Raw genomic sequence first — 15,602 nt, 5'->3', positions numbered from 1 at the left:
TGGACACTGACTGCACCCAAAGTGAGTTATTTGGCATATGGGGACATTTTGTAACCCACAGCTGGAAGCAATGAGTTCATATATAACACTTTTGATAGTTTAATCTTAAAAATTAAAGTCTGGGCAGCCAACAGGAAACTGTCAGTAATTCAGGAATGAACCAAGTCCCATAAATGTCTCCTTATGTTGTCATCAGTTTCTGAATCCCTCTAGGACAGAGGTGCCCAGTACGTCGACCGCGGTCGACCGGTCGACCGCGGGGGCAATGCTGGTAGATCGCGAGTCATTCATAAAAAAAAAAAATCCAGCTCCGTTAAAATAGACAAAACAGCTTTTGATTCCTCCTCCCTTGGCCTCCCTGCCACTTAATTCAGGAGTTTACTTGATTGACAGAAAAAGCGACCTATTGCTTTCCAGTCTGTTAACCCAGAATGCAAAGCGATACAAAATCAGTCAAGTGCCGGGAGAGACAAACAACAAAATGAGTGCGGGAACGAGCAAAAAGCTAAAGACATACCACTTCCACACAGAATGGGAGGGAGAATCTTTTTTTGTGATGTCACATTCAAAGGTTATTTGCCTTATTTGTAAAGCAAGCGTCGCTCTGCCAAATAAAGGTAACGTGGAGAGGCATTATCGGAGTGTTCACAAGGCATATGACAGCGACTTCCCTCCGAGTAGCGAGTTGAGAAAGAGAAAGGTCATGTATTATTGCTACACAAACATTATCTCTTAGTCTTAGTGTCGCCAACTCGTTTCTAACATGCAAAAAGACAAACAAATGCGTCTATGGTCGGTGTATTTTCTATCTTTCCAATCCAGAAGAGATCTCTCTCTCCCCCGTCTGTTTGCAAGGGGGCGGGGCAGTTTACACACACGCAGCTCCTACATGCAGCAACACACGGAGGAGATGGTGGAGAGAAGCGCTCCAAGGTGTGGTTACATGTTACCCGTCTTGAGGTGGACAATGCTCGTCACCAAAAGTGTTTAGCATGTAAGGGCGGTAACACGAGCAATTTGTCTAAACATTTAGCAAAAGTGCACCACATTCAGACGGAGGAATGCACCGGGTTCGACTGTCTTTCTCGTAGCTCTGTAGCCCCATCCACGAGTAACGTTTCCACGTCAGGTGTTATGTATGCTAGCAGCAACACACGGAGTTAACTACATTATACAAACATGGGTTAATGATTAGACTTAGTAACTGAGTTATTTATTTTGTTAAAGTTTCAGCTATTCTGTTTCCAGTTCTGTCATCAGATTATTTAATACGATTTGTTAAAACATTGTTGTTTCTTTTGATGTGAAATATTATTTATTTAATTCAAATAAAAAGCAATGTTAATTTTGTTCACAATTTGTTCAGTTAATTTAATAATATATGTATTTTTGAATCAAGTATTCATCTTTATTGTCTTCATTGTTAGTTTCCACATGCCTAAAACAACCTCAAACTAAATCTAAAAGTTGATGGCTAAATAAGAGCGTTTGAGAAATTGTGCAAGGCACACAGCAGTAGTCCGAATAGTCGATTAATCGTTTCATTAATCTATAGATTAATCGATAATCAAATTAGTCGTTTGTTGCAGCCCTATTGTAGTTATCCCATGTAAAAATAAAACGTGTTATTCAGCAACCCTTGCAATTTGGGATTTTATTTTTGGTTGGTAGACCTCGGTTAGCTGGTCATTTCAAAAGTAGCTCACCAGCCAAAAAAGTGTGGGCACCCCTGCTCTAGGATATGCATAGTGCTGCTTTATTGAGTAGTTTTGTCCCCCTTATGCTTAAAAACTGTGTTCTTTTAAATATGATTGTAAGTACTCATGTTCTCCCTTCGGAAGTATCCATTTTAGTGTCCAAAGCGATGGACTTGATTAACTTGATCTGTTTTCGGTTTTCTGGGGATATTTGGCTAATCTAAATGCTACCATTCCAAGGGTGTACACAATATCTTACACTTAGTTATGTTCCTCGACATAAGAATATCTTTACTGCAGTCAATTACAAAAGCTATATTTGAGCCACTGTGATTCTGCACGATCCTGTGGTGTTACATTTCCATTGAAGACCAAGAAAAAGGAGCTTTGTAATGTTCTTCTATTATAAAACCAGCACTAAGAAAATACATTGGAGCCTTCAAAAAAGGTAAGCACAGCGAGAGTTACTGAATACAATTTCTTTATTTGTCTTCTCACAGCACGGTTTAATACAACGATAAAAGTGGATGTTGGGTTAGAGAAGAATAAAACGAAATACAATTTCAGCAAGAGTAAAATTATGAAAGGGAGAGAGAACAGAGGGAGACAAAATACATAAAAAATGTGAGAAAAAACACTTTGACAAGGCTAATACCGTTTTCCATCCAAACTTTATGGGAATACCTGCAAACAGTGTTTTAAGTTTGTTTAAACTGTAGCAAGCACTTACAGTGGTTCTTTCACCATATTTATTTTTCTATTTCAAACAAATCTGGTGGCTTGCATGAGGAATATTAATTTTAGGTTCTGCATGTTAATTAATTATAATAATTATAAAATCCCTGTTTATTTTTATTAAATATATTCCCTTTAGCATAGCACTTCATAGCCTCGCACTGGGAAATGGTTGAAAATGAGCCAGCCGGTGTAATTCTCCACACTACTGATTGGAGTTCAAGCCAATGAATGTCAACTTCATTTGGAATGAGTGATTGTAATATATGTCTGCATAAATTGGTCATATATAACAATTAAAACCAGTCCGCCTGCTGGTGACGCAAGTGCAATTCACAGATTCAGAAGGAATTATTAAAAGTCAGAAGTTTGTACAGACTTTTGTGCTAGCTCAATGGATTACCAAATTCATGAGAATCTATAATCTAAGCAAAAGACTTAATGAAAATCCGTCTGTGAGCCTCTCTGCTCAAACACAGTTAACAGGGGACGGAAGGAGATGGGATTGGGTGCAACAACAGGGGTTTTATTGTCCAAAAGAACACAACCCAAATATCAACGTGGTCTTTATGGGTCCGTTTCCGCGGCCAAGAGCGTCCTCCAGGATCCAGCCTACTGCAAGACAGACCAGAACCAGTTTACCACATGCTTTATCCAGTGACTGATTACCTGATTGATTCTGATCAGCTGTCTGGGCCCCGGCCGGGCCGCTCCCATCACTCCAGCAGCCGGGGCCCTAACCACACCCCGCTGCCATCCAATAGTAGATATCTCACTCTGAACGACAAACGTCAACCTTTTGTCAGCGCTAGAGGAAGAGCCAGGGGATCACTAAAGGCAGTCAAATCCTCTGGCACCATACAAGTCTTTGGAGAATGTTACGGCAATCGAGACAATAGTTGTTGAGTCATTTCAGACGGAACAAAATTAGTTGATTCATTCACTAATTTACAGACAGGAATTAGTACCAGGTTCATATCATGAGAAATGTCTTTGAACTTCCTTACAATGAAAAATGTAGTTTTTTTGCATCTCTAATTATCTCTGTAATTTAGGTAGAAGCTCAGTTTAAAAGTTGCATTCGTTCTTATATTCCCCCAATTGTGGTATTTTAGACCTGTGTTTGGATGGGTTTGTTTGTTTGTCTATTTGTCAGCATTGTGGTGGTTAAACTACTCCCAATTTCCACTCAACTTGGTTGAAGAGTGTATCATTGGCTAAAGAAGAACCAATTGGTGTATACGCTCTGTCCACTTAGGGCCTGGCAGAGTGCCTTTGTAGATATCTTTATCTTTAATAATGTGGCACTTGATGTTTCATGGCCCTTTTTTTATTATCTGGCCATTTGTTTGGCCAAAGTGAAATATGTACAAGTCAGTTCAATTCCTAAATTCATCAATTGGCTCTTGCAGACTTGACAGTGGCTAGCAGTCAATATTGGTTGCGTTTGCTAGCCAGTTAGACTGAGCTGCTCCAAAGCTGCTTCGGACACAAACAACACATTCTATTTATCACAGTTTGTGTAGCATGTGTTTCGCTTTGACTATTTAATATCATATTAATTTACCCTGAAGATACTTTCATAATCTGATTTGTGTAAATACACACAACATTTAAATGCCAGAGCTCTCTACATCTAAAGAGCACATTGACATTCAAAGCTTATTACTCCTGAAATGTATAGGATGCCGAGGTCACAGCAAAGCGCCTCCACATGTACGCTACACCGCTGAGAGGTTATACTAATTTCCATTGAGTGGAGAATGTGTATACAGTCTAACATTCATCTCAGTGAATCACTACGGGCTGACTTTCAAGCTGAGCTTTCATTTATATGGAAATGTGTAATTTAGAGTCCACCGGGCATCACTCTCTTGAATGCTAAACATTATTCTGTGATATCAGTAGATCAGTACTGTGGGCACTGATTCTATATTCACTTTTTTTACCTCTCTTGTCACTGATGTGACTCATATGCATATTCAAAGGTTTTGATCAGATTATTCCGTGTTTGAAGGATAACACGAAGCAGCAGAAATATGACAAAAGAACAGAAGCAATGTGAGATTTAAAGCAAAGGTACAGTAGTTATAGAAGGAGTTTCACGTCATTAAGCATCATAAGCAAAAACCAAAGGAAGTATCATAGGTTTCAATGACATCAGTCGCATGGATCCAACCCATTTGATGTGCATTGTTACGTGCCGTGGTTTGTTTGTGTGTCTCTCCCCCTGATTGTCTCCCTCCAGTTGCAGCCTCCCCCTCAGGTGCTCCCAATCCGGGCGTCCACAAAGGACCTGAGGAAGGCTGCAGTCTCCCTCTCCCCCTTCTCCTCTGGGCTGCATGTGTGGTGTCTCTGTCTCTGTGTGAGGCCTGCTAGTTTAACCTGTGTTTTATAACTTTATTAAGTTAGGAGATGTGCTCCAGTGTACTTTAGTCACTTTCTTTAATAGGAAAGTTGTTTTTTGTTTATCATTAGTTTACTTTGCGAATTGGCTGGTGAGCCCTCTTTACCTTTTGGTTAATTAAAGCATCACCTTGTGGCTTCAGAAATCAGTTTCCTCCCTTTTTTCTCTCTCCCGGTTATTTGATATGTTGTTACTTCTCTTTGTACCCCTAGTCCAGGAGGGAACGTAACATGCATATATTATTTTTTTTCGCATTATTATTATTATATATGAACGCAAGAGCTCAGGAACGTTTTGGTGGTCCAAGGTCAAGGTCACTGTGATTTGACAAATGTATGATGTTTGCCATTAATCAATCATTCATATGCCAACAACATTGCAGACACTGACATTTTCACAAAATACATCTATTAGGATGACATTTGGACGTGAACCAAAACTTGCTGAAAACCAAAGGCGATAATTCCACTTAAACCTTCGCCTAATAAGTAATGTTTCGAACTCCGTTTTTAAACCTGTTGGAAGCGTGTAGGCTAGGCAGAGATATCATTTATTTGGAAGCGAATATGAAATGTCTCTAAAATGGCAAGACTTGATTAGGATGAGATGATCCGTTGTTGGAATAATCAGAAGAGTTCCAGGTAACATTCCTGTTAACGTCCTCTCCAGCAAGAAACTACAACACATCTGCTTTTTAGCGTCCATTTTGTTTCCACATTAGAACTAAAAGCTTGTGAATACTCTGAAGAAGAACGACTTCAAAACTTTGGAAATGGATCCATCCGAGGAGCAGGTGAATGCATCGGGCTTGGGGTTCTCCAACTGCTATTCTAGTGATGTTATGGCATCATACACAAACACTATAACACATGTGTAGTGGCTCATACGGAGGACTTGGAGTTAGGGTTCATTCAGCCTCTTTGGAAAGACTCTGAGAACTACGTGCACACATTCATAGAACGATGACAGAACAGTAGGAAAGGAAAAGCACAAACATGAGTAGACTAGCTTGTGTGCTACTGCAAATAGAAGCATGCATACACGTCTTTGAACAAACACACATACACAGGATTAGCTGATGTCGTACGCTCATTGATTTCACCACATCATCTGCATATTGGACGAAAGCGCACACACACGACGATGTAAAATGTGTCATGCATGAAAGTGCTTTCCCGAGGCTGTAAAAGGCAATAGGGCGGCAGTGGGAAAGATAACAAGGAGGATTAGACACTAGCTGTGATTTACTGTATATCATCTCATCCAAAGCTGATGAATATGTGGATTTATCTGCACGTATAGATCCCATCTTTATTGACGCTGTATGTACTGTATGCACAAAAACAATGAAACAGAATGAGATCAATCTTTCAAAGGGGATGATTTTTCGCAGATTTTTTATTATGGATCAAAGCAACAATCTATGTAGGTGGTAGAAAGCAATTATAGTGAGTTATTGTGTAGCCCGTGTGTTTAATCACGGGTCGGTTAGCGGGACTTATATTCACAGGTCTGGTTCCAGTTCCAGTGCTGGTGCGGATATGTGGAACTAGACTTGTGATGTATAGTATATTACAGTCTTAAAGAAGCCAATCAGCACGATTTCAGATTCCCCACATTGACAACAATGGGCTCCAAATACCAGCATTTAGGATGCACGCTACAGTAGCATAATGTGTGGAGAGATGCTATAGCAAAATAAATAATTAAATGTTCCGCCTATTAAAAAGCTTTTTAGGAAACAAATCAGTTATTTGCCAGTATATATTGATTTGAACATTATGGTATTGTTTCAAAAATGATTTTACTTTTAATTTTACTAGCAATGTCAATTAAAATGACGGCAGCACTGATCCAGGTTTTCTGTAACCGTCCAAGTCTGTTCACATTTTCTTTTCCATCAACTAAAAACCCTGCCAGAGCCCATACCGTGGCCATTCCTCAATGTCGAGTACACCTGCTGCAGAGCCACTATTTCAAGTATGCTACGTCATCGTGTGGCGCAGAATGCTGGGCAGTTAACATGCATTGAAACAGTCCTTCGGCACCACTTGATGACGTAGTATAGGGCTGTGCAATTAATTATATTTTAATCGCGATTATGGCTTGCGACGATTATGAAAACAGCATAATTGACAAAATACGATTATTTTTGCTGGGTGCGCTTTCGCCCCTCCCTAAAAGCCCACTCGGCCACGTGGGAGTGACATGTGTTGTGAGTCTTCAGCGCGAGCAAAGATGTCAGAGCAAGAGCAGCAACTCGTTAAAAAGAAGGGTCGCGGGGAGATTCCCAGTCGATCGCGAGATGTGTCTAAAAATAGAACAACAATATTCTGTTTTATCTTTAATTTCCTGCAACATAATCTTCCTGTGCCAGAATAATGCACTTGAACGCATCAAAGCTTCGTGATTGGCTTTTGTGATTGGCCAAAAAATGGGTTTGATTCTATTAATTTTGTCTTTTTTATTGCACTTTGGCAGCAGATTCCTGTGTAGCTTCAGATCTGAGTTGTCTTATTAGTAAGCCTAATTTATACTTTTGTAGCAACACTATTTTTATATAATGGCAAAGAAAGGGTTCAGAGTCTTTTCTTTTTTCCCTGTGTCATATGTGGCAGCACTGCCACAAGTTCCTCTTCAGAGAGGGTCTTCAGTACAGGTGGCAATATTGTCACCTGCCTGCGCTCATCTCTGAAACCAGACCATGTAAACAGGCTGGTGTTTCCTGCAAAAAATCTTTAAGAGATGACATGAGCAGCCCTACCAGCATCTGCCATTGTGGCCAAAACATTTTTATTTGGTCTTAAATTGTAGTTCAACCTTTATTTCCTGTTACTTCTGGACCATGACGATGGACCAGCCTTTAATGTTTAACTGAGTGGAATATGTTGAATATGTTTTACCAAAATGTTGGCTATATGTTAAGGAGTTTTCAGTAGGTTGTGACAGTGCACTGCAACATATTTGATTTAATTTATTTTGGTCGAATTTATTTTTATTTATCATATTAATATATGTTTAGTATGGTTTTGGAAGTGCGCTCCAACATATTTGTTGATCTTGTTTATTGGTAAAATATTATTTGTTTTAAAGTTCAATAAATGGTCAATGAATAATCGTGATATCAATTATTGACCCAAATAATCGTGATTATGATTTTTGCCATAATCGCACAGCCCTAACGTAGTATACTTGAAATAGTGGCTCTGCAGCAGCTCTACTCGACATTGGGAAACGAACAGTGTTCCTGTTAGTGTGTACTTCCCATCTGTCTTCTTCTGCTGATTTCTCTGTCTTCCAGCTTTTGCTTTTTCTCGTTCATTTTCTTGCGCTGTTTTTTTCGTTCTCTTTTTCTTTACCCCCCACAAATATAAAAAATAAAATTCAAAAATGTTTACTTGCTGTATTTTAATGGAGGAAAAGGTATGTTTTTTTTTTGGCACCGCTGATGTTTCATTTGAACGGGCTTCTTCCTGCGGATTGATATGACTGCACAGTCCCTTGACCAGAGCGTCCTAAGCATCGCTTAAAATCCAAATGGACCAATCCGAATCCTACCATGTAAGCAAGTATGTCATATGTGAAGCATTTTAATACCCATCAACCACACCAAACGTGAGGAAAACCATCCCAAATGAAACTGCAAGGGGCGCCATCTAATACGATTTTGACCTGTGATCAGATCATGTGTGACCTTTGCGGGGTCAGTTTTCCGTAACACAATTTAGTTTTGGTCTCCATGACTCCCGTGGGAAATATCTGGCTGTCTAGCTTATTAAGATTCCACTGTTTTCACCTGGGGTTAGACATAATTTCCTCTTTTTTTAATAAAGAAATACTAGTTTTACTTAAATGTACTTTATAGAATTACATATTTTGTCTTTGTTCATGTGTTGTGATTTGATTTGATGTCACAATGAAATGCTTATTTCACTCATTAGGGACGTATCGCCTTTGGGCATGTCTTTCATTGAATTGCGGCAACGGATGTACGCATGTAGAGATAAAACAAATAGCATTATTTATTTTATTTATTGCGCATTTCAAGTCTTCCGTACCCGAAGGCGTTTGCACTTCATTGGACATTCAGTCATTTTAGCGTTTTAGTGTCACAAACTTTGTCCGGCTGCACTTTACATAAATAAAAAAGAACAGACTGGAAAATAAAATACAAATATACTGATTGGAGCGTCTTTAAGTAAGCATTCGAGTGCACTACACTATTCCCTTGCAATTGAGTATTGTCAGATCATCGTGTTATTGCACCAGTGGCATAAAGTCAGACGAAAACACAACCAATAATCCCAGAATGCACCTGTGTGCAGGCGGATGCACATCAACTCACACAGTCAGATAGCAAGGCGATAACGTTGTAATTCCCCGCGTTTGTATTGCTTGTAAAAAAAGACAGCCAATTAAAGATCTTCATAATGCAGCACATCACCGCGATGAGTTACAGCTGAGAGGGAATACGGAGTGAATACACATTTTTAAAGATTCAAGGAGAATACAAATAATTACAGGAGCACTGGATAACAGAGTCCAATGCTCCTGTAATAACACACACACCAACATGTAGATGCAGGAAAACATTAAACACACAAACACGCAGAGAGATTGAGAGCATTTGGAAGGTTGTATAATTCTCTCAGTGGGTGTCAATTAAATCTCTCAGCTCTGTCAACGGCACACACACACACACACACACACACACACACACACACACACACACACACACACCCCCACACACACACACACACAAACACACACACACACACACACACACACACACACACACACACACACACACACACACACACACACACACACACACACACACACACACACAAACTTGTTCTCTTTCAACAGCTAGTGCATCGTCAACACCGGCTGGCTTGGCAAGCAAGAGAGAGAGAGAAGAGGTGTCGGAAGGAGAGAAAAAGAGAGAACTGGTAACGTGAGAGCATGAAAGCACTGCAGGTAAGGAAACACTGCGGTTAACACACACACACACACACACACACACACACACACACACATTGCTCCCGTTTCATGTTTTTCTGGGTTTAAATGCTGCACAGGCGAAATTTGACACTGACTTTCTGCAAGCATCCACACACAGGGGAAGCATTACGTCACCAAACGACAGGATTAAAGACTATCTAATAACACAAATGTCATCGTCCCAGTTGACCTTTTTGGCTGTGTGAATGAAGAGGGAGAAGAAATGGCTCACTGTGGAGCGGGTTGGACGGGCGGCAAGCGGGTTGCATAACGGCCCGTCCACACAACGGCGTGCGTTGACGCTTCACCATTCACTTTGAATGGGGTGACGTCACTTTTCGCCGAACTGCATTGTGGGAGGCGACACGGAGCGTTGCTGGCGTGGCTCGCTGCAAAAGTTGAGCAATGTTCAACTTTTGACGCCTCAGCCAATCGATTCATATGCCAGTACAAGCTCCAGCCAATCAAACCGCTGCTTGTGTGTCAGGGGCGGGAGATTCATGTGATTGATTGTTGGTCGAGTTTCAGACACGCCCGCCGGCAAGCTTCAACGCACGCCGCTGTGTGGTCGGGCCGTAACGCAGCACTGTGAGGAGAAAGGCAGACTGTGTGTTATGAAAGCAGAGAGATGTGCGGCAGAACGTTCACGGGGTTCCCGCTGAGGGTTCCTGATCATCCCTTTAGTTTAGACCCACTGTGACTCGGTTAGCGGTGACTCCCGGCTGAACGCCCTCATCGGTGGGGAAGATTAACCCTTAGAGCCCCATCACGAAACGTCTGACCAATAAAGTGTAATTTGGTTTAGATATGTATGGATACAGAGCTTGAACCAGTTGAGCCCAGAACTTGTTTTTCAGGCCTCACCCCTCGATTCCACCGGGTCCGTCTGCGTGGCGTTACGGCTGCGCCACGGCTTTTTTCGGCATATTTCCTGGACAGGCTACTTTGTACAGACAAAGTCAATAATAATAATAATAACATTCCAGTTATAAACGACATGAATCAAAGAGGTGTTGCTGTATTTTAGTGGTAAAAAAATGCATTCATCATCATAATTATTGTATAAATATAATTTACACAGTGCCTGTAAACCGAAGGAGAACGCTGGCATTTCTCCTCCGACTTGAAAGACTACGGAGGGATAGGGTCTGCAAAATTTGTTTATTTTGGGGATGGGCCGGATGCTCTGACCGGTCCACTTCCTGCCCGGCGCCTCTGCAACGCCTCGCGTCGAAAATAGACTTCAATCCTAATTCAAGCGGAGCCCAGCGGCGAGACGCTTCTGGGATGCTTCTACCCCGTAACGCGTCTGGTGTAATAGCACCCATTGACTATAGTGGCCGTGATCTTTGCGAACGCCGCGGCCGTAACGCGGCATTTTCTTTACAGTTTAGGTGGGAAATAAAGAAATATTGTAATTGATTGAAAATGTCAAACTGTACCGTGTATGAAAAGGTGCTACATTTGACCTATTAAAACAAGAAGGTGATTTAAACATAAATGCTGTAGTCCTTCTGGTAAGCGGACATGTCTTCCAGACTTCCAGAAGGGTTTTTGGAAAATCACTTTAAATAAATGTACTTATCCTTTGACATCTACATAATCTGACCTCTCAGGCTGGATACTGATTTAAAAACATGTAATTACTTGTACTTATACTAATCATTTTGATTGTCTTTAAATAAATGTAACAGGGACATCAATGAACATTTATGAGTAAGCCAAGAGGCTATTTTTCATCTGTTGTCCCTGGAGAGATGTCACCCTAAACACTTTAAATATATATCTGTGATTGTCTCTACTACTTTATGTCTGGATATACTATGTTCTTCTTTGTTTCCCTAAAACAAATGTTATCATTAAATGACAATGCAGCCCATAAACATCAATTTGTAAGACAAAATAAATGTAATGGATCAAATAAGAGGAGTTAACACACGCACACACACACACATCAATGTTTCATTATACATGGGAGCATACAGAAACTCTTTCATTAAGACTAAGAGCAAACATTACTTTTTAAACGACAAGCTAGATAAACACAAAAGGAGGAGAACATTCTAACATTTTAAAACATGTTTTAAAAAAAGGATTAGTCATAAGTTTGATTGATTTGATGTAGTAATCAAGGTTTCTCAATCTGGACATGTTCATAAAACGACAAGTCATGGCATTTTTGGATCCTTAGTATGCTATACTAAACTGTGATCAGAAATTAAATCAAACTTCATTTATATGGCACTTATCGTACTCAAAGCTAACACAAACAAAAAACTTATCAAAAAAAAATCAATACTAACTCAGGTAACAAACTGAGCAACACTTAGCTTTGTGATTAACAAGAACAGCAAAACAGGAATGAATGAAATTGGAATACATTTTATAAATACAAAAAAGTGTGAATTAAGAATAAAAAATCAATAAAAACACATACAATTAAAATAAGAATACCAAAATAACAACAAAAAAAGCTGGGTCTTGAGTTGAAAAGTAGGAACATGTTCCAAGGAACCTCGAGGAGGCTGTTCTACAATCGTGTGTCATAATCAGGGGTGCACATAACTTCCTTAGTGAGTTACTCAGAACCAGGAGAGTCTCCCTCCGCAGCCAGTTGGCGGAGTTTAACAGCAGCCCCGTCGGTGCACACGGCGACCGACTGTCGTCCTGTGATCTAAGCGCCTTCTGGAAAAGCTTCACAAGTCCGTCGGTACGCAAAGGCGCTTTGTGACACAAGTGACGTTACCCATTTCAGATGCATGCGTACCTGCGTACCAGTTATGTGCACCCCTGGTCATAATAATAATGCCGTGGGTCTTTTTTCTAACTTGAGGAATAATTAAAAGGCCGGTTCCAGAAGACTCAGGCTTCTAGAGGGTTCAGGTTCGAGTTTGACACATTTGATAAATAGGTAGGCCCAAGAATGTTAAGAGCTTTGAAAACCATCATTAGGGGTTCTAAGGAGATCTACAGGAGGAACACGTATGAAAATTAATAATTTATGCAAATATTTCATGGAACAGAGGAGGAGGGTTCTTTTTAAGGAACTTAAGATATAATAAGGCAATGAAGTTATGCTTCGCTTGATTAAATAATGGTTATGGACATTTGAAGCTGTAAAATAACATTATTTTTGTCCGATTACTTTGGATAAGTTGTAAATCTTGCTTTGTGTTTAATACCACAGGCGTGTAATGTTCTTCCAATCCATACGGAGCAATTTGTTTGATCAAAAACAGTTAGCTGTGGGTTAAATAAGTGGCTTTGCTGTTATTCCAGGCCAGATTTGTTTGCCACATTTTCCTGAACAAATCAATATTGTCCACCTTGCCACTATAAATGTGACATTCTGAATATGAAAACCAAACAATGATGGAATACAGGGAGAGCACAAACTAATATTGAAAGTGCTGAAATCTTGAAGACCGTGTCCTCGCCTGCCCTCGGAGGAATGAGGACTGGCCTCTGACTTTCAACAAGACGCATGTCCACATTGATCTTCATCTTGACTTTCGTCCATCTGCTCCATCACAACTGGCACAGATCCATATTCCAACACTGGGGGTTGATACATGTTGACATCATATAATGAAGGGGGCAAAACAGTTAGTGTTTTCCATCATTATGCTGTTTGATACAAGACATCTTGGAATAAGATATTTAAAGGGCAAATGGCCTTTTTTTTTCTGCATTTCACCAATAAAATGTTTTAATTTGCAGCAATCCAAAATCGGTTGGATTTCCCACATCAGCGCTGTTTAAATGACTGAAATGCATCTCATCCTCATAGTATTGCTTTCTTTTGTAGCCAACCATCACAGCAGGCGCTTATTCAGTTTACACTCTGAGAATGACATTAACACATACAGTAGAAGCAGATGATGCATGTGTAAAATATGTTTGATGTTTCACAGCAAAGGGATATCCAACTCTGACTCATTTATTTTACATTTTAAGATATGTCAAATCAATTGGTGCCTGGGTATTGGTTTATTTACTTATTTCCCCCGTGACATGGCAATAGGACTATGCTGAACATTTTAAATGTTCTGAGTCTTATTGTATGTTAATTTCAATGATGAATATCTTCTGGAGACATGCAGTAGTTTGTATATTGGCTAAATATTTGTAGATATAAGCATCTTGTGGAAATGGGCATTCATCTCTAAGAAAGCTAAAAGTAATCCTCTAAAGCAGTGGTTCTCAACCTTTTTCCACCAAGTACCACCTGAGAAAATAGTTGGCTCACCAAGTACCACCATATGACCAATGTTAAAATACAGTCTATGCACAGTTCATGCAGGACTCGGAGGCAAATGTATTCATAATACCATTATTTATTGTGCTCTCTCTCTCTCTCTCTCTCTCTCTCTCTCTCTCTCTCTCTCTCTCTCTCTCTCTCTCTCTCTCTCTCTCTCTCTCTCACTCACTCACATACCACAAGTGAGAATATAAAGAACAAAATAATAACTTATTCTCACACAACAAATGTCAACTGTACACACATGTCATTTCCTGGACCTATACCAAAGTGTGAATGTAGGCTTCCTGCAACAACCCACATCAAAACAGAAAATGTCCTATTGGGAATTCAGTTCCAATAATAATGAAGCCTCCAGGAGCAGATGAGCCTAAGGGCTAATAGCTCATCTTCAGTCTGCTGATGTTTGCTATTGCCATTTCTGTGGTGGCAAAGTAAAAAAGAAAAGAAAAAACATAAGAAAAAAGATAACAATTAAGGACAAGTGTGTGCTTTTTCAGCTTTTGACCTCTCTCCATCCTTTGAGCAAATGCCTTCTTCCTGAGTCACTTCTCTCCTCCATCACAGCGGCTGTGCATATCACTTTTGTGTTGCTGGCGGAGCCTACGCTTGTACTCGGCTGATGACTGTCCTCCTCCTCATTCACTTGTTCACTTTCGCTGGTAATATTCTCCTCTGTACCTCTCTTCCGAATACCTCCCGTTTTGATCCACGTTTTTAACATCATTCAGCTTTCTTCTTTCTTTAGCGTGCTTGCAACGTTCGCGAATCGTTCACGGGTAGTATGGTCGTCATTAGCAACGCCAGAAATTTAAAAAAAAATGTTTTCGTTTCTAAATCTAAAAATAACAATAGCCTATTAGAACTAATTTAAACCACAGTTTCAATTATCTCATGCTTATTTTCATTCGTTGTAGTATTTTGATAGTATGATTTATTTTGTAATTAATGTTATTCAATCAAGCCTCAAACTGATGGCACTTGTCCCTATAGCCTGTTTTAAATTGAAGTTGTCTGAGGTCCTTACCATCAGCTGCTGTTGCAGTAATAAGTAGTGTACCTTAATGTCCCAAATGTGCACAATGTAGTGACAGCTTTTCGTCTTTTTGTTTACTTAGTTGTGTGTCCTGTATTTTATATGTCTGTGTTATGTGTAAAGGTTAAACGTGGAGTAGGTAAGTTTGAGAAACCGGCTCGAGATACACTTTTTGTTACATTCCATGGAATGCTCTGAACATCCCGATAGCAATGAATATCTGAAGTGTTTTGACAATACATAAAAAATGATCTGTGGAAGCCGTTGTACTGTAAAAAGCACGACCAATCATCTGAGCCGGCCCGGCTAAAATAACTGGATGGCCTACCTGCCTGTCAGCCTTCCATCTGTGCACAAACTTATATCGTGCCCTCATTGGTCATGTGCGCATTAGTGTGTGTTGGAGGAGGGGCTCTGTAACAGGGTATATGCAGGAATCCCGAAGTCAAATTTAATACCTTT

The 15,602-nt window shown here is 40.0% G+C and overlaps 1 protein-coding gene across 6 annotated transcripts in view; it reads right to left on the bottom strand.

Moving 5' to 3' along the window:
• The window catches only part of slitrk4 (SLIT and NTRK-like family, member 4), a 140,919-nt gene that overhangs the window by 105,586 nt on the left and 19,731 nt on the right, over window positions 1–15,602 (bottom strand). Inside the window, exon 3 of one of the 6 annotated variants that reach the window (XM_079669346.1) lies at window positions 2,193–13,401. The exons of the other annotated variants lie outside the window; for them this stretch is intronic. Within the exon in view, the coding sequence (XP_079525472.1) occupies window positions 13,316–13,401 (86 nt within the window). The 3' untranslated portion in view covers window positions 2,193–13,315. Of the gene's footprint in view, window positions 1–2,192; window positions 13,402–15,602 lie in introns of those variants that run through there. 6 annotated transcript variants of the gene reach the window in all.

Source organism: Notothenia rossii (genome assembly GCF_949606895.1).
Source record: "Notothenia rossii genome assembly, chromosome: 3".
NCBI classification, from domain to species: Eukaryota; Metazoa; Chordata; class Actinopteri; order Perciformes; family Nototheniidae; genus Notothenia; species Notothenia rossii.
The sequence above is the reverse complement of the archived record's forward strand: the minus strand, read 5'-3'. Positions and strand labels throughout refer to the sequence as shown.